Source organism: Pogoniulus pusillus, chromosome 16 (assembly GCF_015220805.1).
Source record: "Pogoniulus pusillus isolate bPogPus1 chromosome 16, bPogPus1.pri, whole genome shotgun sequence".
Classification (NCBI taxonomy): domain Eukaryota; kingdom Metazoa; phylum Chordata; class Aves; order Piciformes; family Lybiidae; genus Pogoniulus; species Pogoniulus pusillus.
Genome location: NC_087279.1, coordinates 22,509,359 through 22,534,033, shown reverse-complemented (window position 1 = coordinate 22,534,033; position 24,675 = coordinate 22,509,359). Strand labels below are relative to the sequence as shown.

Below are 24,675 nucleotides of genomic sequence, written 5' to 3'. Positions count from 1 at the left end.
AGATCCGTTGTCTGTTTATTTGTTTGGAGTAAGAAGCCATTCCTGCTGTCTTTGTTGTGAGCTGGTGCCTGATGCCAGCTCCTGTTATGTCCTTGAAGTTCTTCCTGTTTGCTGAGAGATTCGTTGTGTGATGAAGTGCCACGCTGTGGTTTGTTGCAGAGGTTTTAGCAACAGGAGTGTCTTACTATACTTTTATTTATCTATTCTAGATAATTTGTTGAATGGAAAATTCCACAAACACCTCCAAGACCTGTTTGCTCCACTTGTTGTTAGATATGTCGATCTGATGGAGTCCTCAATTGCACAGTCAATTCACAGGGGCTTTGAGCGGGAGTCATGGGAGCCAGTAAAGTAAGGAAACCTCCTTTGATACAATCGCAATTTGAGTGCAAATGGATGGAGATTCGCAGAGATGAATTAGCAAATGTTAGACTGGACATGCAGAAAGTGCTGTAGGTTTTCTAGTTCGATGCTGAAAGTAGAAGGCCTTATCTCTTCAGGATTTTCAAGTTAACGAGGGAAATGGTATTTGCTTTTTTGAAATGCATTGCTGCCTCAGTTTGAGCTTTTGGACATGGAAGCACGAAAATGGGAAAAACCTCCTTAGCAGGCATGGCTTTTTGGATCCCGTTCTAAAAGGCCTTTTCCAACACTGCTTTTGAACTTGAATAGCTCCTTTTCAAAACAAAAAAAAACCCCTCTTTCACTGTGTTCAGCCCAGCCCTATAACCTGTGTAAACCATTGATACACTTATTCTTCCCCATACTCATTTTTTTCCATCCCTCCCACGGAGGGACAATGTAGTGTTGTGATTCTCGTGTCAGCCCCAGGGCTGATGGCTGCACCTGTCCCAGGGTAGCCCTTGCTGCAAGATTAGGCGTGCACAAATCACAGTGAAATGTGGTTTCACAAGCAGAATCACTGATTGAATTTGGAGAACTAGGAATTTACCAGTGAGAAATGAGTAGCCTGAGAGAACCTAGAGTGAACTCAAGAGCTGGTGACTGATAAAACTGTGGTGTGTGCTTTGGATTATTCTTGGTGTTTCACAGGTTTGGAAGCATTGCTGACCCCTGTCATGCTTGCTTTAAAATGCCATGTCAAGTCCCAAGGAAAAGAGTTGAGTTTTCCTTCTGATAAAGGTATTAAAACCCCTTGCAAACAGCATGACTCTGACAGTGCCTCAGACAGGGGACTGGGAGCAGGTGACCTCTGGAGAGACTATTTTCCCTGCTTGTTTGTGATTCTGTAGGCGAAGTTCAGTGGTGCTGTGCTCTTGGAGGTTGCTGTAGAAAGGCAATGTGTGGTCTTTCAGGACTTTTCACACCAAATATGTTCCATTTACAAGGAAGAGATTTTGTTCAGCAGCCAGCCTCCCATATGCAACCTGGAGCCTGAGTACCCAGGTTTTTTCCTTTCTTTCTTTTACATCCTCAGCATCCATAAGGGCTCTGCCTGCCAAATCTGAGGCCTTTTCTTGACACCTGATCATCCCCTCTGTTTTGAGTGGGGCTAAGTGGCTGGCGTTCAGGAGGCTCTCTTACTTTCCATTTGCTGTCTTTGGTCTGCAGGCTAACAGGATTCAAAAATCCTAAAAAATCTTGTTTCAAATAAGCAGATGTGACCCAGAAAACACACAAGAAATAGATCTTTCGAGTAGGAGAATGCCATTTTTACAGCCAGTCCTTCAAGCAGAATTGCACTTTGAAGTTAGCATTCACTTTCGTTTCAGAGCTCTGCTTTAGTAACAACTATGTTTGTATTTCCTGGTTTCTTATGAAACAGAGGCAGTTCATTCCATGGACCTGTCCACCTCAGTCAAGAAGTCAGTAAGCAATACATTCTGGTTTTTCTTTTGTCAGAAGCTGACATCGTTTTGGCTTTTAATGATCTTAGTGGCTTAACGATAGATGCCCGTAAGTACGTGGCTGTGGTACTTGCCTGGCAAAATGCTTTGTCCCTGGGTGTGCCTTTACCTATCGTGTTCAAGTTATTGTTGATAGTTATAAAAGATCTTTTCTTAGTTCTCCTGTAACAGTTACTCTGTTCTGGAATGGCCTCAGATTGCTCCAGGGGAGGTTTAGATTGAGCATTAAGAAACCTTTCTTTACCGAAAGAGCAGTCAGGCATTGGAGCAGACTGCATAGGGAGGTGGTGGAGTCACCATCCCTGGAAGTATTCAAAAAACAGGTAGACATGGCACTCCAGGTCGTGGTGTAAAGGGCCATGGTGGTGTCAGGTCAATGACTGGACTCAGTGAGCTTAGTGACCTTTTCCAATCAAACCGATTCTATGATTGCAGCATGCTTTGAGCGTTGCAGTTTCAGACGAAAGCCCTGGACGGACTTGAGCACTTACAAGATCTCCAGAAGGAAAGTGGGTGCTATTCACAAGGAGCTTGTGTCCATCTGGTGAACAGATACACCAAAATGATTATTTTTTTCACTAGTTAGCATTTTGTTCTTGTGTCTTGCACACAAGAGTGCAAGCTGCAAACGCTGCTTTACTGCCATGAGAGCTGGCAACAAAAAGCGCCAGCAGATGCAGGGAGGTGGCAGGTACAGTGCAAGGAAAAGAAGGCTGTCATTCCTGGGCTCTTAGGACACTTTTGGTGTGCTGCTCAGAACTGAACGTTAAAACTTCTTCCTCTTTTGCCTTCTGAGCAGAATGCCTTCTCCTCTTTGTCTGTCTGACAGTGATCGTGCAGACAAACTCAGCTCAGAGACTCATTTTGTTCGATTCCTCCTTCTGGATCTGCTGCCTTCTCATGTCCGTGCTGCAGCACAGTTGAATTTTTGGCCACTGATTCTCAATTACTTTGGACCAGCCTATTCCCATCCAGGACATCACCTCCAAGCAGAGGTTTTTTGGGTTTTTTTGAACTGGCAACACTGCAGTTTGTGTTTTCATGGGTCTCCTCTGCTTTGAAGGAAGGCCAGAAAAGGCAGATAATTGTGGTTGTCCATTCCACCAAGCTTGCAGTTGTCCTTCCTTGGATCTCGACAGCAAACCATGGGAAAGAAATCTCCTTAACTCCCGTTAACCAGGAAATTATTCCACTATATACAGCATAGTCCTTTGCAAGAGTTTCTCTATGCTCATGCTTGCAGTCAAGGCTGAAATATGTAGCCCTCCATAACCTGACCAGATGGCAGTTTGCAAGCATGTATTTCTTCTATTTTCATTGCTGAATACTCTGCACTTTATGCTATGAGGAGTTAGGTATAGAAATCACAAACGGGGAGAGAGATACTGCTAAGTATTGAAAGCATTGAGTTTTGGGGGGGGGGAAGCATCGATGTAATGTGCTCATGAGGGCTATGTAATCTGCCTCTGCAGAGCTGCTGAATTTGCAGGGGGTCCGTGCCCTATAGCTAGAGCAGCTGGTGTGCTTGTATGAATCCACGCAGAGAAATGTGGAACACTTGTCCTTCGCACAGTCATCCAAATACGGAAGATACAGAGTAGGTCTGTTCTCTGGTGAGTTGAGAGGTCTTGGAAAAGTAGGGTTTGCAATGGGTTGGGGTTTTTTTTTTCATGCTAGCTTCTCAGAGAACACTGATGTATCTTGCAGCCAGCAGACACGTACGTGTGTGTGTGTGTGTGTGTGTGTGTGTGTCTCTCTCTGTGTCTGTGTAGAAAGATCTCTTGAGGAGAATGCTAAAGCTGGTGCACCGACAGCCAACTTCGACTGCTTGACAAGGGTGTTACTGACTGCCCTGTGGCTGTCTCTGCTGCACTGTACTCCTGGCTTTAGCATCTATTAACGACTCACTAACCCTCTGCCAATTATTTATAGGCCTATCATTAATATAAATGTGTGTGATTGTGCTAATTGTTTGCTGAGGTTGTATTACTACAAGATGCTAGTGAAAAATGTTTCCCCTGAAAAGGCACACTGTGGTAGTGAAAATGAGTCTCTTTGTTACTACAGAGGAAGAGCACAGATTTGACTGCCTACTTCGCTATCAAGCTCTTTGCTTCGCATCAAGGGCATTGACAAAGATTTGCTCTTGAGCATTTGCTCAGCCTAGGCAGCAAGGTAGTAAGTGTTTATAGTGATGGAAGAGGCAGGAGTCTGCCTCTTCCCTCACTAAATCATTTCAGGCATCCCATAGGAGCTGAGCATTTAAGTATGGACAAGAATCTCAACTCAGTGATTTTTCTGCCCTTCTTTTAATACCAGGGCAGCTCTACAGGGGCAGGCCCCATGCAATTGGACTTGTGTCCTGTGATCAGTGCTACAGTACAGCGTGAGCGTTGGGATGTTGTCCAGGGGCACGTTGCCAGTCTGTTTGTGCTGAGAATTGCCCAGCAGACAGTACAGGTGAACACCATTTCCACAGCTATCAGGCACAAATGGGAGTGAATCAGTAGCAAACAAGCAGCACAGCTCCAGAGCGCGTCTTTTACCAAACCTATCAGGATCCAGCCCTGAGTCGTCTTAAATCAGACAGCCCTCATCTTGTTGATGCAAATGCCCACATTCCCTGCCTGATGGCTGAGGTTATATTTAGCCATCTATATTAAATAGGCATGGCTGGCTTCTAGAAACAGTTTCCCATCTTGGACCTCTACTTTTATGGTCTGAGCAACTGCAGGCTGGAACATTTGTTGGTAATATTAATCATTTTTTTTACAGGTCTCATTGCAACTGTTAGTCAGATAATTAGATTGGTTGAACCTGCAAAACTGTGCATGTCAATTCAGGGGGATGGTTTTAAAATTAGTTACTGTATGTTAAGATGATGTACTCCATTATTTTGCTGTTTTGTTTCATTTTCAGGCTACTAACTTATTCTTGCAACATATCCTTGCATCAGCAAAATAATGTGTTGTATGAAAGAAATATGTTTCTGTGTGAATATAGTATACTGTTTACTCTAGAAGTCATATTTTATTAATACAGTGTTTTTATTAATATAACACTGTCACTTCTTGAATTTTAATATTAAAACCAAAGGTCCTCTGATTTATGTATTTACCATCTGGCTAAGCTATTTAAGTTGCTTTTCCTTATACATTTATATGTTGTCCACCTCTTGCTATTTCTTTATTTATTCCATATCAGTATCTAAGCACATGCACTGCCATTTCTGAAGAGTTAACACTCTCTCAATCACTATGGAGTCTGTGTCTCATTCAATAATCACATCGTCTTAACAGCAGATACAGTATGAATGGAAACAATGGATAGCTTTGTTACGTTAGTAAACTCTCCTGCCCCATTACTGCCTGACAAAGAGAACAAGCAGACAGCATGAAGTCAGAGCTGCTGAGGAACTAGAGACAAAAGAAAGCAAGAACATACTCCTCTCTTTCTTTTTAGTTTTGTCACTGAAAAAAAAAAAAGACTTATTTTATTCACAGAGGGAGGAGGAGAATAAAGCCACTCTGGAGACATTCAAAATCCACCTGGATGCATTCCTGTGTGATCTGGTATAGGTGCTCCTGCTCTGCAGAAGAGTTGGACCAGATGATCTTTCAAGGTCCTTTTCCAGCCCCTGACATTCTGTGAAAGCCTATTCCCCATCACTTGCCACCAACAAGAAACTGAGCTCTTGAGGGGTGAGGTTCAAATCTTCTGTTGCATTAGGAAACGTTTATTCAGCGTAGCCAGCTCAATTTTGATATATAACATTGGGACTTTGATATATAACACTGGGATTTTGATATATAAAATTGGGAATTTGATATGTAAAACTTTTGATATATAAAATTGGGATTTTGATATATAAAATTGGGAATTTGATATGTAAAACTTTTGATATATAAAATTGGGATTTTGATATATAAAATTGGGAATTTGATATGTAAAACTTTTGATATATAAAATTGGGATTTTGATATATAAAATTGGGACTTTGATATGTAAAACTTTTGATATATAAAATTGGGATTTTGATATATAAAATTGGGACTTTGATATATAACATTGGGACTTTAATATATAAAATTGGGATTTTGATATAGAAAATTGGGACTTTGATATATAACATTGGGACTTTGGTATATAAAATTGGGAATTTGATATATAAAACTTTTGACATATAAAATTGGATTTTGATATATAAAATTGGGACTTTGATATATAACATTGGGACTTTAATATATAAAATTGGGATTTTGATATAGAAAATTGGGACTTTGATATATAACATTGGGACTTTGGTATATAAAATTGGGAATTTTATATATAAAAATTTTGATATATAAAATTGGACTTTGATATATAACGTTGGGACTTTGATATATAAAATTGGAATTTGATATATAAAACTTTTGATATATAAAATTGGGATTTTGATATATAAAATTGGGACTTTGATATATAACATTGGGACTTTAATATATAAAATTGGGATTTTGATATAGAAAATTGGGACTTTGATATATAACATTGGGACTTTAATATATAAAATTGGGATTTTGATATAGAAAATTGGGACTTTGATATATAACATTGGGACTTTAATATATAAAATTGGGATTTTGATATAGAAAATTGGGACTTTGATATATAACATTGGGACTTTAATATATAAAATTGGGATTTTGATATAGAAAATTGGGACTTTGATATATAACATTGGGACTTTAATATATAAAATTGGGATTTTGATATAGAAAATTGGGACTTTGATATATAACATTGGGACTTTGATATATAAAATTGGGAATTTGATATATAAAACTTTTGATATATAAAATTGGGATTTTGATATATAACATTGGGACTTTGATATATAAAATTGGGAATTTGATATATAAAACCTTTGATATATAAAATTGGGATTTTGATATAAAATTGGGATTTTGATATATAACATTGGGACTTTGATATATAACATTGGGACTTTGATATATAAAATTGGGATTTTGATATATAAAATTGGGGTTTTGATATATAACATTGGGATTTTGATATATAAAATTGGGAATTTGATATATAAAACTTCTGATATATAAAATTGGGATTTTGATATAGAAAATTGGGACTTTGATATATAACATTGGGACTTTAATATATAAAATTGGGATTTTGATATATAAAATTGGGACTTTGCTATATAACATTGGGACTTTGATATATAAAATTGGGATTTTGATATATAACATTGGGATAAAATTGGGATTTTGATATATAAAATTGGGACTTTGATATATAACATTGGGACTTTGATATATAAAATTGGGATTTTTATATATAAAACTTTTGATATATAAAACTGGGATTTTGATATAGAAAATTGGGACTTTGATATATAACATTGGGACTTTAATATATAAAATTGGGATTTTGATATAGAAAACTTGCAGTAAGAAATGGAGTTTAAGATATGACTCAAGGAATTTGCTAAGATTTTCATATTCCTTGAAGGACATAGTGTATAATTTGGTAAGTTTCCAAGAACCCAGGCAGAGCTGCCTGTACAGGAACTAGTGTAATCCAAGGGAATGGAAGAGACCTCCCTAAGGTGCAGTCACTGAGAGCACCGACGTTTGAACACTGAAGCTGTGTCCTTGTACATCGATGGAAAAGCTTTCAGTAGCTCCAGCAGCACAGGGTGAAGGTGAAATTCTCAAGTCCTGATATTGAGCCCAAAGAATGATTCAGTGAAGATGGTGTCCAAGCACCTGGCCTTGTTCCTCGAGTGGGGCTGTAAAGCTGTCTGTGGATTGTGCCCCAGCGTACTGTGTAGTATTACTAGATTAAGCTTCTGAAAACAGCTTCTGATTCCCAAGTCCTGGGACAATTTTTATTTGCGTAAAATCTAACTGTGATGGCATAGTCATTAAACCAGAATTAGACCAATTATAACATCCAGGGACCTAGCACACTAAAATACATCAGGTGTTTTTGAACACTTTGGGCATGATGAGCTGCTACACCCCAGTTGCTTCTAGAGAATTATGTTGCATTAAATTGTTATGCTATACCCCATTTTAAAGAGCTCTGCTTGCTTAGTAGTTTTGTGTCTGAAGGCATGATGCCCAAGTGGGCTTTGCTTGCTGAATTAACTTTTGAATGTCTTAATTACCCCAAGACAAATTTCCACCCAATAAAAATATTCATATATCACTCTTGGATTTCATAGAGCCATCAATGATGTAAGTTGAAAGTAACCTTAAAGATCATCTAGTTCCAAAGCCCTGCCATAGGCAGGGATGGTTTCCACTAGACCAGGCTGCTCAAAGCCCCATTCAGCCTGGCCTTGAATACTTCCAGGGATGGAGCATCCACAACATTCTGGGCAACCTGTTCAAGTGTCTCACTACTCTCATAGTGAAGAACTTCTTCCTTACACCTAATCTAAGTCTATCCTCTCTCAGTTTAAAGCCATTACCCCTTGCCCTGCTTATTAAGTTCAGTTCATTCAAGTGCATGAGTAGAGCTGGGCAACCTGCGGGACCCATTTTCTCCACACCCAGGAAATGCAAGAGCAGGATCAGGGCAGAGATCTACACAGAGGAAGACCCTTGAGCTTCACCATTTAATTGCTCCAGGAGAGCACATCTTTGTTCTTTGTAAAGTACAAAATAAACAGAGGTTTTGGATTGAAATCACAACTTTTGGACTTGACGGCAAGAAAGATTCTCAAGGACTTCTGCAGGGCTGAAATCTCAAACCCTGTGTTTATCATTTTGAGTCTCCCAGTTCTCCAGCAGATCTCTTAGTTTAGCTCTTTCATCCAACATTAACTAGTGTAAGAACTCTACAGGCCAGTGTTAAGAGCTGAGGCTCACTTCCTTACAAGAGAGCTTTTTCTGAGGGAAGGCTGCTCTCTGCAATCTGAAATGGTGTCGGGACTGAAAGTTGAGTTCTTTTCCGGGGGTGTTTGAGTATACTCTGTTAATTTGCTACTTTGTGATCCTTTTCATCTTTTATTTTTTACCTTTTCAGTAACTTGCTTTATACTGCAGACTGCAAACCCAGTACACTTGAGCTTCCATACTCATGCTTCTTTCTGAAACGTTTTGCTTTAGTTTTGAACTGTCCTCATGCCTGTGAACTTTGCAGATTCGTTTATGAGTGTCATGTGCTTCTGCTACATCTGCATTGTCACTGTTATGGTATTTTTTCTTTCTGTCTGTTTCTTCCACAGGAGTTTAACAAGTAATCTGCCCAATGTGAATCTACCAAATGTGAATCTCCCTAAAGTACCAAACCTACCAGTTAACATCCCACTAGGCATCCCACAAATGCCTAGCTTTTCTGCACCGTCATGGATGGCTGCTATTTATGATTCTGAGTGTGTATTCAGTTCAAATTAGATCTCATTTAAATTTAAAGTCATCTTGGCATGGATATGTATTGTTTGTTTCTCTGCATTATATAAAACTTTAAAGAGTGATGCAGTTAATTAGATGTTTTCTGAATGAGCCACGAGTGAATTTCTGGCATGTGTATTTTGAGGGTTGGGGTTTTTTGGTTGGGTTTTTTTGGGGGGGTTGGTTTTTTTTTTTTTCTTTTTGGTATAAATCTTGAAAATTTATCTGACTCCCACTGAGAGTTTGAGCAAGTATCTGGCTTAACAAAATAGCTGTCAACAATGGGGCATGACCTGAACAACATATGAACCACTGAGCGTAGAATGCGACATTATATGTCTCAGCAAAGAGTTTTGCCCCAAAGAGGAGATGATACAATTTCATTGCCAGTCAACCATTTTCTGTGGACCAGATGTAGATCTAAAAGTGAATTTTGTATAAACCAAGCTCTGTGTTCTCCAGATAGTTGGGGGTTTTTTTCTTCTTTTGTCTTGATTTTGATGAAATGGATTAACAAAGACGAGCGCCCTGTAACAGTTTTTATTCATTCTGGGAGAGGCCCCAGAGAGCAAACAAAGCTCTGCAGCCATAATTACAGCCTGAATAATGCTGATGCCAACCAAAGAAAGACATTTTCAGTGTGAGCTGTAGATTGTGACCTGGTGTCAATGCGGTCAATCCGTAGGAGCCTTGAGCTCTGTGCTCCCACTCCATGTCCAGGCATCCCAGGGTGCACAAGTGGAGCTCGGGGAGGGCATACCACAGATCCTGAGCACAGATTAGACAAGTTCTCTTCTTTAAAGCAGCTTTCCCTTAAATGTCCCTGCCACCAGGCAGTGTGAAGAGGGGCCTAACCTGAATCTCATCATTTGAGATAGCTCATCATCCCAATATATCATAGAATCAACCGGGTTGGAAGAGACCTCCAAGTTCATCCAGTCCAACCTATATATCCTAGCAGGGGAGCTGAGATCTTGCCAGTTCTCCTTCTGAATTCCCAGATGATTATTTAGGGTTAGATGTAGTATTTTGGATTACATAGGGTGGTCTCAGACAGCACTGCACAGATGTGTTGCTTTTTCCTTACCTTCTTTTCAATGAAAAGATAAAACTACCTCCTCTACCGTTACTGAAATACCCTCAATTACACGACAAGATAAAACTACCTCCTCTACCGTTACTGAAATGCCCTCAATTACATCTACACCTGGAGTCCACCAAAACACCTCTGCCATTAGCCTCATGCAGGCTGTATTGCAGAGCAGTGGTGATGAACCAAAGCAAAGCAAACATCTAATGGTCGATTTATATAACGAGTCTGTTTAAATCCTCTTAAATATTAGCACGCTCATTTATGCTTCAAAGCTATACAACTCATATTCATGCTAAGATAGCTCTATTAAAGGCTAGCTTAGGCAGTTGTCTGTAAAGAGTACTTGAAAGTTTTAACCTTTCTCTGTGCATGCTTTGTGGTATTGCCTGCGAAAAGATAAGAATCATGTCATGTCAGAAAATTGGGCAATCCCTCCGAAAACCCTTGGGCATCGATGGTACATCCCAAGCTGCTCGCCTGAGTAGAGTCCTTGTGGTGCTCACAAGCAGAACCTTAACAGTGCATCTTGGAGATGAATGTGCTGTATTGTTTCCTAGCGTGGAGCCTGAGCAAAAATGAGGAGAAAAAAACAAAGGCCAAGAACAATGCTGCTAAAATTCTGCAACCCAACCGCTGCCGTCGAGTTGCTGCCATAAATAGCGACCGGTGTTATTTGTGCACGTTTGGTGACTTCAAACAGAAACCTGGGCAGCTCCAAAACTCAGTGCCCGATGTTAAAGCTCATTTATGCCCAAGCACAGGTTTGAAACAGGCACAGCTAAAAACTGGCAGAAGATGAACGTTTGAGATTGTCGTTCAAACTGGTCCCCTGGTTAAAGGAAATGCCTGATTCTTTATCTTTTCATCAACCTGGTTTCCTTTTACTCACCTTCCCCTCCATCAAGGACATGTTACCTGTTGCCTAGTGTCAGATACGTTTCTCCTACAACCGAGACGATTCATTCCTTTCCTCATTAATTCTGTTAGCACAGGAGCCCAACAGGACCCCTCTAGCATGTTGGGACCAGGGTTCTCGCCTTGCAGTAGCCGTGTGTGCATTAGCTCTGACCTCCTCTAGCATTAACTCAATGCGGCTGGCATCTGTCACAATAGAAACACCCTCCCTCACCTGTTTCTATAGATGATGTCAGCACAAGTGGTAATGCATGGTGTGTTAAGTATCTTCTAAATTACCGTGTTAGCACTAGTGGTATGCGAGGAGGGGGTTGAAACTCTTGAGGCTCCCTTGGCAATTGTTCTGGGGGGCAAAAAAAAAATGAGGGAGAAGGAGAGAGGGAGAGAAAAGAGCTACGGATGCATCAATTCCTTTGCACAAGCAGAGTGCAATCCAGTTCTGTATTTTTATTCTGTAAGTGGAGGTTTGAGATATAATTATACTGTGAAAAGAGCCGGTGTAGCTACACACTGCAGGACCAAAGACTTCCATCTGGGCAGGGGTGTGGGAACGAGAATATATGCTCGGGAGAGAAATTCAGTTTTGTGACAGACCAAAGATGTTTCGAAAATCATTCCTTTTAAAGATGGATAGTTGTGGCCCTTTGATTGATGCCTTTGCAAGAGGCAGATCTCTGAAAAGGTAGGGTGGTCAGTCCTGCCAAAACTCCTGGACGTGTCTAGTGCCCTTAGTCCAGTTGATTTACCCTGATTTTTTTTTCAGCTGTTCCAAAGTGTGCCCTCGCTCACCACTTGTTAGCACTGACCCTTACCTGGAAATGGGGCCTCACCAGCGGGGGGTGGGAGGGAACGAGGCAAACTCAAGGTATAATTCAGAGGTGGGGGAGAATTGCATGAAGCCCTAACTCTTAATAACTGCATACAGTCTGGTATGGCAGTTATTAGTGATTGGGGATTTTCTACCACAGTTTCAAGCCTTAATTCTTAATAATCACCTACTTCAATGTGGTTATTAACTAAGGCTGATTTTTACCATACGCACATTCTTCCTGTTAATATGTGTAACTCATAACGTTGTCTTACTCATCTGGTCTGGAAAGTTTTGTGGGTTATGACAGCAAGGTAGATTAGGCAACTGTATGGTAAAACTCAAAATCCTGATGGTGGAGATTGCCAGCATTGTCCTGTGTATGAAACTGCTGTCTGCTCTACACTCGTTGCAGGGATGGTCTCCACATCAGGTTACAAAGACCCTGGTGCCGCTTATGACTTTTGTTCTCGTTTTGCCCTGCCAGCAATGGATCAGGCACTTCAGAAGATATGTTCTGGAAACTTGATGCCCTACAGACCTTCATTCGGGATTTGCACTGGCCTGAGGAGGAGTTTGGAAAACACTTAGAGCAGCGCTTGAAGCTTATGGCGAGCGACATGATCGAGTCCTGCGTTAAAAGGTGCGTGCCCAAGAGCAAACTACTCATGGTTCTCAGAGAAGCTCACTGGATGCAAAGGGATTTTTTTAATGTCTTGTGATCAGTTAAGTTTCATTTCACTCACCATGTATTAGTGGCCCCAGCCCACCTCTGCCCAGCACAGCTGTGAACTATGGACTCGCCCAAGCATTTCTCTGTTGATAGAATCATAGAATCAGCCAGGTTGGAAGAGACCTTCAAGCTCAGCCAGTCCAACCTAGCACCCAGCCCTAGCCAATCAACCAGACCATGGCACTAAGTGCCTCATCCAGGCTTTGCTTGAATACCTCCAGGGACAGCAACTCCACCACCTCCCTGGGCAGCCCATTCCAATGCCAATCACTCTCTCTGGGAAGAACTCTCTGTCAAGACTCTGCAGAGTGCATATTCACAGTAAGGCAATAAATCACCCATTCTTTCAAGCTTTATGGGCTATTACTTCTTTTCAGTGCTGCACATGCAGCCAAATCATCTGAGGCACAGGAAGTTTCATATAAACATGAGGAGGATTTTTTTCCCTGTGAGGATGACACAAGACTGGAACAGGCTGCCTGAGGAGTTGTGGAGTCTCTCTCTCTGAAGATATTCAAAACCCACCTGGACATAGAATCATAGAATCATAGAATCAACCAGGTTGGAAGAGACCTCCAAGATCATCCAGTCCAACCTATCACCCAGCCCTATCCATGTTCCTGTGTGATCTGCTCTAGGTGATCCTGCTTTGGCAGCGGGGTTGGACTGGATGAGCTTTCAAGGTCCCCTCCAGCCCCTGACATTCTATGATTCTACTCTAATTGTAAATGCAGTTTGGTGTCAGTGGGGTTGAGTGCTGAAGGCATAGCCCTGAGTAAGATCCCAGCACCCACCTAAAAACCACAGATCTGTTAAAAAAACAGTCCAGAAAGTGATCCCAGACAGAGTATAGCTTGGCACACAGGCTTCACATCTGCTGCTGCCACTTGAGAAAAGCTGTTGTATCTTCAGCCACATTATAGCATATTCACCTGCAGATCTTCCAAAGCAGAGAGATTTCTTTTTAACAACTTTCTAACCTACAGGCAGCTGTCATTTTGAAAGCAAACTGTTGAGGTTAGATTTCCAGCCTTTCCATGGTCACTTACGTCCATCCAGCATCAGAAGTGATGAGGCAGGAGGAAGAAGTGAACGTTGCATTCCACTGTGCAGAAATCAGTAGGCAAAGACACAGACCAAAGGGAAAATGGCTGTCAAATGCAGCTGGTCCATGCTAATATTAGCTGCAGTGTGTGGTGGCACAGTTCTGTACCAGGACTGCTGGCCACCATGCCAGTGTGAGCATGGCATTTCTGTTCACGTGTTCCTCACAGCCTGGGTGTGCAACGGCACTGCAGGAGAAGGCACATTCGGTCCTGGAGATGTAGGCAGGAGGCTCACCCACTGGAAGCCAGGCAGCTCAAGCCTTGCTCTTACCATTCTGGCATAAACCCCAGTGTGTTCTGAATGCAACAAGATGGTGGAGATTTCTTTGGCTTTGAGCAAATCCTCTTTGGCTGCATTGATTCGAGATGGTGGAGATGTCTTTGGCTTTGAGCAAGTCCTCTTGCTGCATTGGTTCGAGATGGTTGAGATGTCTTTGGCTTGGAGCAAATCCTCTTTGGCTGCATTGATTCGAGATGGTTGAGATGTCTTTGGCTTTGAGCAAGTCCTCTTTTGCTGCATTGGTTCAAGATGGTTGAGATGTCTTTGGCTTTGAGCAAGTCCTCTTTTGCTGCATTGGTTCAAGATGGTTGAGATGTCTTTGGCTTTGAGCAAATCTTTTTTGGCTGCACTGGTTTGAGATGGTTGAGATGTCTTTGGCTTTGAGCAAGTCCTCTTTTGCTGCATTGGTTCAAGATGGTTGAGATGTCTTTGGCTTTGAGCAAATCTTTTTTGGCTGCACTGGTTTGAGATGGTTGAGATGTCTTTGGCTTTGAGCAAGTCCTCTTTTGCTGCACTGGTTTGAGATGGTTGAGATGTCTTTGGCTTTGAGCAAATCTTTTTTGGCTGCACTGGTTTGAGATGGTTGAGATGTCTTTGGCTTTGAGTAAGTCCTCTTTGGCTGCATTGGTTCGAGATGGTTGAGATGTCTTTGGCTTTGAGTAAGTCCTCTTTTGCTGCATTGGTTCGAGATGTCTTTGGCTTTGAGCAAATCCTCTTTTGTTGCATTGATTTGAGATGGTTGAGATGTCTTTGGCTTTGAGCAAATCCTCTTTGGCTGCACTGGTTCGAGATGGTTGAGATGTCTTTGAGCAAATCCTCTTTTGCTGCATTGGTTCTTTGGCTGGCACAAAGGCTGAACTTCAGCTGTCCTCCAGTTGTCAGAGTGTCCTCTGTGAGCAAACCCAGTGCTGGAGCTCTGCTCTCTTCTCTGCCTCCTGCACCACCAGCAAAACACTTCCTCTTCATTTGTTTGCTTTAAATTGGAACCAGGGCACCTTTGTTGCAGCTGCAGTGCAGTATAGATGTGATGATCTGCAGAAGTCAGACCAGGTTAGCTCAGCTGAGGTGACTGGGAAGAATAAAACAAGTTTCCAGGTACACCAGAAGAAAGATTTCTATGCTTGGAAGCCAGGACTTTTTTCCCCCAACTGCTTCAACCTTTCTTCAAATATGTTGTCCCTCTGTAAAAGCCTGGCCCAGCCTGTACTGCTATGACTATATATAATGGTTCTGAGCATAAGTAAGTAGGAACATGCTCATCTCTGCGAGGAGATGGAAAATCCCAGTCACTTTGGGTCCTTTCAGTAATTATCAAGATTCTAGTCCCCAAGTCCAGGCTAAATCTGGCACTGGTAATTAAATCAGTTCAAATGCCACTGCTGATGTAAACCAATATGCTGCCTTCCCTATTTATATCACCTGCAAACAGGGCCTGGCTAAGGTTTCTTTAGCAATTTCAGTTTGACACAACATTTTTCTTCGCGTCTGTCTCTGAACTGTTGAATACCATGGAGGAGCCACCCTGCCTTCCACGCTGGGTTGTATTTCAGTGCTGTCAGGGAAGCAGCCCTTGCAGGAAGGCCTGCTTCACTAGGAATTTGGGCAGAAGGACCTTTGTACCAGCTCAGATCTGATCCCAAGAATGGGAGTTTCACGTTCATAAATGAGTTTTCATTTGCATAAGCCTTGGGGAATCATTCAGGATCAGTTATTCCTGAGCTGCAGCTGATATTGTTTGTTATTTCCAAACTGAAGCTCCTGTGTTAATTGGTTGGCAGACTCTGTCTGATGTGATAATTGTTCTGGGTGGGTTGGATTAGTGAAGCACCTCTAGAATCTACTGAGGGGCTCCAAAGAAAGGCAGGGTAGTGCTCATCATGCTGCAGAGTTTCTTAGAGTCACAAATGCCTTAGTGTTTTAAAATATGATATGGATCACAGGCCCACAGGATGTTAGGGGTCGGAAGGGACGTCCAACCCCCCTGCCAGAGCAGGACAATCCTATCTAACACAGATCACAGAGGAACACATCCAGACAGGCCTTGAAAGGCTCCAGAGAAGGACACCCCACAACCTCTCTGGGCAGCCTGTGCCAGTGCTCTGGGACCCTTACAGTAAAGAAGTTCCCCCTTGTGTTGAGGTGGAACCTCCTGTACTGCAACTTACACCCATTGCTCCTTGTCCTATCCCAGGGAGCAGTGAGCAGAGCCTGTCCCCCTCTCCTCGCAGCCTTCAGATACTTACAAACATTTATCAAATCCCCTCTCAGTCTTCTCTTCCCCAGACTAAGCAGCACCAGGTCCCTCAGCCTCTCCTCATCAGCCATGCCCTCCTGTCCCCTCATCATCCTCATAGCCCTCCGCTTGGACCCTCTCCAGCAGATCCCTGTCCCTCCTAAACTGGGGAGCCCAAAACTGAAGGCAGTACTCAAGCTGAGGTCTCAGCAGGGCAGAGTAGAGGGGGAGGAGAACCTCCCTTGATCTGCTGGACACACTTTTCCTAATAATAAATCCCTAACGGGATCCCCAGGATCCCATTGGCCTTCTTGGCCACAAGGGCACATTGCTGTGCCATGGGTCACTTGTTAGCCACCAGGAACCCCAGGGCCCTCTCCACAGGGCTGCTCTCCAGCAGATCACCTCCCAGCCTGTACTGGTGCAGTTTGTTATTGCTCCCCAGGTGCAGGACTCTGCACTTGTCCTCATTGAACTTCATCTGGCTCCTCTGTGCCCAGCTCTGTCTGTGCAGGTCTCTCTGGATGCAGCACAACCTGCAGCTGTCTCAGCCAAGCCTCCCAGCTTGGTGTCAGCAGCAAACTTGCTTAGCAGACTCTGTCTGTCTATGCCCTCATCAATGGCACTGATGAAGATGGTGAACAGGACTGTCCCCAGCACTGATGCCTGGGGGACATCACTGGTCACAGCTCTCCAGCTGGACCTGGCACCATTGATCACCAGGGGATCCAATCTCTGCAGTCCTTGGCCTAGCAAAACTCTCGCTGTAACATGGTTTGTAACTGCTGGAGATATCAAATCTGAGCTCACCAAAACCTCAGGGGAGCAGTGAGCTGCAGGCTCTTGCAGTGTGTGTGTTCATACCTGCACAGCTGCTCCTGCATCTGTGTTTCTTTAGGGAAACCAGGTCTGTGAACTCAGGAGATAATCAGAAACTCTCAGCAAGCAAATACAATCCTGTAGACCTAAAAATGCAACAGGTCTGGCAATGTCCTTTCAGTCAGGTGTTGGTAGTTACTGTTGTAAAGCAAGAGGAGTCTCCTTTAATTGTCAAGCATGCTGTTTGTGCTAACAAATCAGTTCATGCACCCAAATAGTCATTTCATAATAATAAATGAAATAATCATTTAAATAATTAGCAGGTTTTATTTTCAGTGGAGTGTTTGGAAGGTGTTTTCATTTGGCAGCCTTATTTTTTTCCTCTTCCCTCAAAAACTGGGGCACCTCCTCCTTGTAGTGGGTTTTTAGTGGATGTTTGGAGGATGTTTTCATTTGGCAGCCTAGTTTGTGTTGGTTTCCCCCTCCTCTCAAAAACTGGGGTTTAATCATTGCACCTCCTCCTTGTAGTAGGCTTTTAGTGGATGCTTGGAGGATGTTTTCATTTGGCAGCCTGGTTTGTGTTGGTTTTTTCCCCCTCCTCTCAAAAACTGGGGTTTAATCATTGCACCTCCTCCTTGTAGTAGGTTTTTAGTGGATGCTTGGAGGATGTTTTCATTTGGCTGCCTCGTTTGTGTTGGTTTTCCCCTCCTCTCAAAAACTGGGGTTTATTCATTGCACCTCCTCCTAGTAGTAGGTTTTTAGTGGATGCTTGGAGGATGTTTTCATTTGGCAGCCTGATTTGTGTTTTTGTTCCCCTCCTCTCAAAAACTGGGGTTTAATCGTTGCACCTCCTCCTAGTAGTAGGTTTTTAGTGGATGCTTGGAGGATGTTTTCATTTGGCAGCCTGGTTTGTGTTGGGTTTTTTCCCCCTCCTCTCAAAAACTGGGGTTTATTCATTGCACCTCCTCCTTGTAGTAGGTTTTTAGTGGATGTTTGGAGGATGTTTTGATTTGGCAGCCTGGTTTGTGTTGGTTTTCCCCTCCTCTCAAAAACTGGGGTTTATTCATTGCTCCTCCTCCTTGTAGTAGGCTTTTAGTGGATGCTTGGAGGATGTTTTCATTTGGCAGCCTGGTTTGTGTTGGTTTTTTCCCCCTCCTCTCAAAAACTGGGGTTTAATCATTGCACCTCCTCTTTGTAGTAGGTTTTTAGTGGGTACCTGGAAGTTGTTTTCATTTGGCAGCCTGTCTGGGTTTTTTTTTACCCTCTTCTCAAAAACTGGGGTTTAATCTTTGCATCTCCTCTCTTTAGTCGTTTTTTAGTGGAGTGTTTGGAGGGTGTTAATTACTGCACCTCCTCTTTTTAGTAGGTTTTTAGTGGGAGCTTGGAAGATTAATTCCTGGAATAAGTTGGTTTTAATGTTTTCAACCTAAAAAAAAAATCATTTCTGGATGGTTGATGCAAAATCTTCCTACAGGAACAGGTTGCCCAGGGAGGTTGTGGATGTCTCCTCCCAGGAGGTGTTTAGAGCTGGGTTGGATGAGGCCTCGAGCAACCTGATGCAGTGGGAGGTGTCCCTGCCCATGGCAGGGGAGTGAAACTAGATGGTCTTGAAGGTCCCTTCCAGCCCAAACCATTCTCTGTGATTCTCTGTGAAGTTATAAGTGTGCATTGGCTCTGCTGTTTGTAACATCATCACACAGCACAAGGAAGCAATTGTTCCCCTGAAGCCACTGCACACTTTATAAGCAAGCATAAAGGAAAGTGGGTTCCTTGTTCAACTGGGAGATCAGTTTTGGGTAGCAATTGTGCTCCAACCCTCCCAGCAGCATTTGACTTTCTGATTTCTTGGCCTCTTCTCAGTCTTGTACTCTGCACTGGTTAGACCACACCTTGAGTACTGTGTTCAGTTCTGGGCCCCCCAGTTTAGGAGGGACATTGAGATGCTTGAGCGTGTCCAGAGAAGGGCAACGAGGCTGGGGAGAGGCCTTGAGCACAGCCCTACGAGGAGAGGCTGAGGGAGCTGGGATTGGTTAGCCTGGAGAAGAGGAGGCTCAGGGGAGACCTTATTGCTGTCTGCAACTACCTGAGGGGTGGTTGTGGCCAGGAGGAGGTTGCTCTCTTCTCTCAGGTGGCCAGCACCAGAACGAGAGGACACAGCCTCAAGCAACACCAGGGGAAATTTAGGCTGGAGGTGAGGAGAAAGTTCTTCCCTGAGAGAGTCATTGGACACTGGAATGGGCTGCCCGGAGAGGTGGTGGAGTCGCCGTCCCTGGAGCTGTTCAAGGCAGGACTGGACGTGGCACTTGGTGCCATGGTCTGGCCTTGAGCTCTGTGGTAAAGGGTTGGATTGATGATCTGTGAGGTCTCTTCCAACCTTGGTGATACTGTGACACTGCAATACATCATTGTGATTTTTATTGTTAGCAACTTGGGTATGTTTAACAGCAACTGAAGCATCCTTTTCTCCTTCCCTTCGCAGAACCAGGATTGCGTTTGAAGTCAAGCTGCAGAAAACCAGCCGATCAACAGATTTCCGAGTCCCTCAGTCAATATGCACCATGTTTAATGTCATGGTGGATGCCAAAGCTCAGTCGACAAAGCTTTGCAGCATGGAAATGGGCCAAGAGGTAAAAATGCAGGTTCTTCCTCTCACAGCTCTTAAAGGCAACCTCATGAAATTTCCTCTCTCCTGTCGCGTTAGTTTCAGAGACGTTCTGTCAGTTGCGGATTTAGCCTTCCATTATAGGTTGAGCAGATGAATATGCAGGGAGTTGATCTCAAATAAGTCTAATGAATATAAACTTTTGGAATCCCTGTCACTTAGGAGTGGCTTTTCGCAAGGACTGTGGTATGCATAAGGTATTTTTTAAGCTTGGTTGATGCATGATGACCATACGTATCGAGTCATTAACTGCACCTTGGAGCCAGGTGTTGGCAATGCACTTTCTGTATGTGACTATTTCCCGTAGACAAGCATAAGGAACACAGAAGTGCCAAGTTGTTGCTGTGGTGCTTGTAAGGAGAAGAAAAAAATCAAAACCGACCAAAAAAACCACAAAACAAAACAAAAAAAACCCACCACCACTGCCCCCCCACACACACCAAAAATAGATAACCTCCAAAAGCAGATTGCAATTCCAGCCGCTGTGACTTCATTGAGGACCTGTAATCAGCACACTTGATGAGCCTAGATTCCCAGGTTCTTAATAACAGAAGCTGCCAAACAACAAACCTGTTTGCATTAATGGCTGATACTTGTTTTTTCCTTCTGAAGCCAGGTCGAAGTTCACTGCTCTGTGAATTAAAAAGACCTGGTAAATTGGACCATATTAAGTGCGTTGAAATGATTGTTTTGCTATGGTGGCTTCCAGCCAAATTAAATATTCATATACCAGTCTAGGATAAATTCACAAATGCTGTTTGACTCTCCTACCCTGCTGCTTGTCAGCATTTCCTGCATAAGACCTTTTGCTACAACTTCCCCTGGTCAGATGTTGCAGTGAATCACTGCAAGTCGTTTGGGGTTTGTTTACTTTTTCAGTCAGGAGAGGACTTGCTCCAAAGGCCGCTGGATGCAGCAGGGATCCATGCCCTGATGTCAGTGGGGTTTGGATGAGATCCAGCTGTTCTTTTTGCTTTTATTATGCACATTTCAGTTAAGATACTTTATTTGTGGCGGTCACGTGGCGAGAGAGGTTTCATACTGCTCATCATCAGGTTCTTCCCTTGTGCTCCAGGTCACCAGAGGCAGATCTTGAGTGGGCTTTTGCTGTCTAAGCCTGGACGTGACCTTCTCTACCATTTTCTGTTCTTTATCCATACCCATTTATCTCCCCAAATCTCTCAGCCTGCAGCTGCTGCAGCATCAGCCCTGACAATGCCCTGCCAGCCAGGAAGGGCCATGGTTGCGATGCTCCCCAGTGCAAGCCAGAATCAAACCCCATTACGCTAGCTGTCCCTGGTTGGTGGGGATGTTTTGGAGGTCAAGCAGACTCCAATATCATGACAGAAAAGCTCATTGCATTCATAAAGCTATCAGGTTAAGTATTCAGATGGCACGAGGCTGGTAACATCAACAGTGTCTGAATATGGTGTGACCAGGCACACACACTGCATCTTTCCATGCTGACTCGTGATGCTCTGTGCTTGCCACAGTTTCCTCCAAACCTTGAGCATCAATCACAACACACATTCAGCCTGAGTCAAAGTGCAAGCGAGAAGGGAGCAGGCGGCAGCGTGGTCGTTTCTCTGCCAGTCTCAGCTGCAGCGGGGGTTAGCTCTGCAAATCTGCCTGTGCCACTTCAAGAAGGTGTTTGGTACGGCAGCTTGGAGACAGCCTAGCTCCTGTGGCAAGCAGCAGTTGCCAGGGCATGAGGTTTTTAACAGATAGCTGAACTAATAGACCTGTAAAGCAGATGTAAATTCTCAGTGCATAAGTTACTGGTTAGGGCTGCAGAATTTTATCCATCCTCCCTTTTTCTTTTCTTCCTTTTAATGAGTGCTCCTGCCTCCCCCTCCATTCACTCATGCCACTCCATATTTCAGCTACCTCCATCTTTTCCTCTTGAAGCTGTCTAAACCTGTGTGCTGAGATGGCTCTGCTGGAAGGGTAAAAGTCCAGATATAGACCAGTTCTTACAGTGGAGGTGAAAACCACCCTACCTGTAGTAGTCCCTGGAGGAAATGATGAGACAGATGGCAGAGGAATGAGAAGCCTCCATAATTCTGGGAGCTGGGTCTGTGCATCTCTAAGTCACTCTGTTCCCCTGCCCCAGCGTGTAGCAGCCACACAGCTCTGCCAAGGCCACCTGCAGCCCAGCTGGGGAGGGACAGACAGGGAGGAAGGGACAGGCAGAACTCATTGATGGGACCTTCCATCAGTTCCATGTGGCTCCTGAAATACACGGCGCCTGTGCAGGCAGTTCAGAGGGCTCACATTGCCCAGCACAGTGTTCAGGCAGGGGTGTTTGCCCAGACCCAGCTGAAGACGTTTTTACTGGAAACAAACCACTGAGTTTTCTGCTAGTGCAAGCTGTGTGTGGGCAGAGACTCAACACTTCATTTGACCTCACTGCTGCTGTTTCCCTCCCACCCTAAGGGTCTTCCTTTGAAGACTACCTTCAGTTACGCTCACTTTAACAGATACTCGAATGCCTTTTGCAAGCATTCCCCAGTGAAACAAACACCCATCATTTCATTTCCATTTCCTTGTCTCTAAAGGCAGCTGTTAAAACATTTGGTAAACATACTTTACCATCTTAAATATTTATTTTTCCTCTGAATTTTTAATACATCTAAGGGGATAAATGTATGTATTAAATGTTTCTCAGTTGGTCTAGTATGTTTCTATTTAATATCTAAGGTCAGATGGTCCTTAGAGAAATACAACGTACACACAATCTGTTACATGACAAGGCAAGATACTCATCACATAAAGTCAAGTTGAATCATTGTAGTGCACTGATTATGGATTGTAATAATTCAGCTAATAGAAAGCTGTGATGAACCCATTGGAAACCTGGGGCTGTGCTGGCTAAAGCAAACCAGCTATGTGATCTTTAACCTCAGGCATTTCCATAAGGAATGTGGAAGGAGCTGTTGGAATGGCTGGTTTAGGTGCCAGGTGGCTGTGAAAGCAGCACCCAGCAGCCGTGTTCCCAACCACCACCTCCTCTGACCCCGTTCTGGCCAAGGCTCATTTTTTGAGGTGGAGCCTGTGGCACAGGCAGTGCAGGGTGCACGTTGCTGTGGCTGCCTGGGGCAGGACCCGCAGCCTCACAGGCCCAGTTCCACATGGTCACTGGCCCTGGCTCCAAGTCTGCCCCAGGGATTGCAGCTGCAATGGGAATGAGGCACCAGAGTCCTGCGACACCGCCTTGGTGTGTGCACAGGGTCCTCTCCTGCTCTCCAAGCTGCAGTTTTGTTCCATCGGGGCTCTTAATTTGCTTTTCAAACAAGCTTTTAAGTGACAAGGCACCACTCAGTGCATCCCAGTGTGTTGTTGTGCATGTAGCCAGCCATTTTTCAGTTAAAACTCATGACTTGGTGAAAGCAGTTAGCTAAATCCTTGGTTGTGAGGTCTTACACCCACGCAGAAAATGCAGTTGCAGAGGGAAAATGTAGTGGGGAAGACACCCCCCAGTACCCCAGTATATGCTTCTTCATCTTCTTTAAGAGCTCCTGGATGTGTATGCCAAGGACATCAGCAGCTCCTACCGGTACCCAGCTGTTACAGGTCCCCATCACCCTGCAGCTACATCCACAGCTGTGCTGGGAACTGCCAGTTCAATCCTGGGAGCTGATAAATGTTAACTCTGCATTAGACAGACTAACCATAACTAGATCCCACAAGGGAGTTGTAAGTGTCTTGACCTGCAAGGCAGGACATGGAAGTGGGAACTGCAAATGCAAATAGCTCTTTTCAGCGTGTGTTTGTTCCTCTGAGCTGGCCCAGCAGGTCGCAGCCTGTGGCATGGCAGCACCAGCCTGGGTGAGGCTCTGAGCGGCTCCACCCGGGACTTTGGCTGGGATGTGCTGCACCACATACCCTGCCCTGCCTGTCCTGCCCTGCAGCAAGGCTCACCCCACCAGTGCATCCATCCCTGGTGAAGGCTGTGCCCCGATGCTGAACCCAGCCTGTCACCAACCACCTGCCTTCCCCTGCAGAGTGACATAAAGCCATGAGACTGTCAGCGGTTAAGAGCAATCCAGTCCCTCCCCACTGTTCTCCTGCAGGTCTCACAGGTAGCAATCTCTGCTATTTCAGTGAAAGGAGGTTTTGATCACATTTCATTTTCCATTGCTTCTTGTTTCTGTGCATGCTGCTGCTGTTCTCATATGTCCCTTTTTTTAAAAGATTTTGGTTTATTTATTGTTTATCTTCATATGTTCTTTTTCCTGTCTTTTGCACTTTCCTCTTTATTTCTGTCCCAAACCATCTGAAAAGTTTGCTAAAGAGTGGGTAAGTGTGTCCTACTTTTATTTTCTTTTTCCCAAATTCCTGTATTAATATGTTGCTGCCATAGGAAAAAAAAAAGAATCCCCCAGCCTAGAGCAGTTCAGAGACCACCGATCAGACACTGAAACCAACATCTAGCATTGGTAAAGCCTTGCAGTCTTCCTTCCCAAAGTCTGATTAGTATTTAAAGCAGATTTGTCTCTTTCAATGTGATTTGATGTTAACATTTTAAAACAATATTAATGCCAAGTGGTAATGAATATAGTGACTAGCACCAGTGCTTGAAATGTTTGACTGAAAAATCACATGTTTTGTGTTGGAAAGCAGTCATAATCAGTATTTTCTCAGTCCATTGAAAATAAGAATATACTGTATGTTTTCACTAATTAAATCTTGTATTGGAAACAGGTCTTATCTAAATTAGTAGAAGACTGTATTTTAGTACCTATTCTAGCC

General features: G+C 43.6%; 1 protein-coding gene across 13 annotated transcripts in view; it reads left to right on the top strand.

Moving 5' to 3' along the window:
- CADPS (calcium dependent secretion activator) overlaps positions 1–24,675 on the top strand; it is a 294,058-nt gene that overhangs the window by 231,579 nt on the left and 37,804 nt on the right. For 4 of the 13 annotated variants that reach the window (XM_064156988.1, XM_064156986.1, XM_064156984.1 and 1 more), the window contains 5 exons: positions 210–351; positions 9,109–9,255; positions 12,578–12,733; positions 19,741–19,888; positions 24,208–24,222. In XM_064156988.1, the coding sequence (XP_064013058.1) occupies positions 210–351; positions 9,109–9,255; positions 12,578–12,733; positions 19,741–19,888; positions 24,208–24,222 (608 nt within the window). The remainder of the gene's footprint in view (positions 1–209; positions 352–9,108; positions 9,256–12,577; positions 12,734–19,740; positions 19,889–24,207; positions 24,223–24,675) is intronic. The other 9 variants (XM_064156995.1, XM_064156987.1, XM_064156985.1 and 6 more) reach the window with 3 other exon arrangements.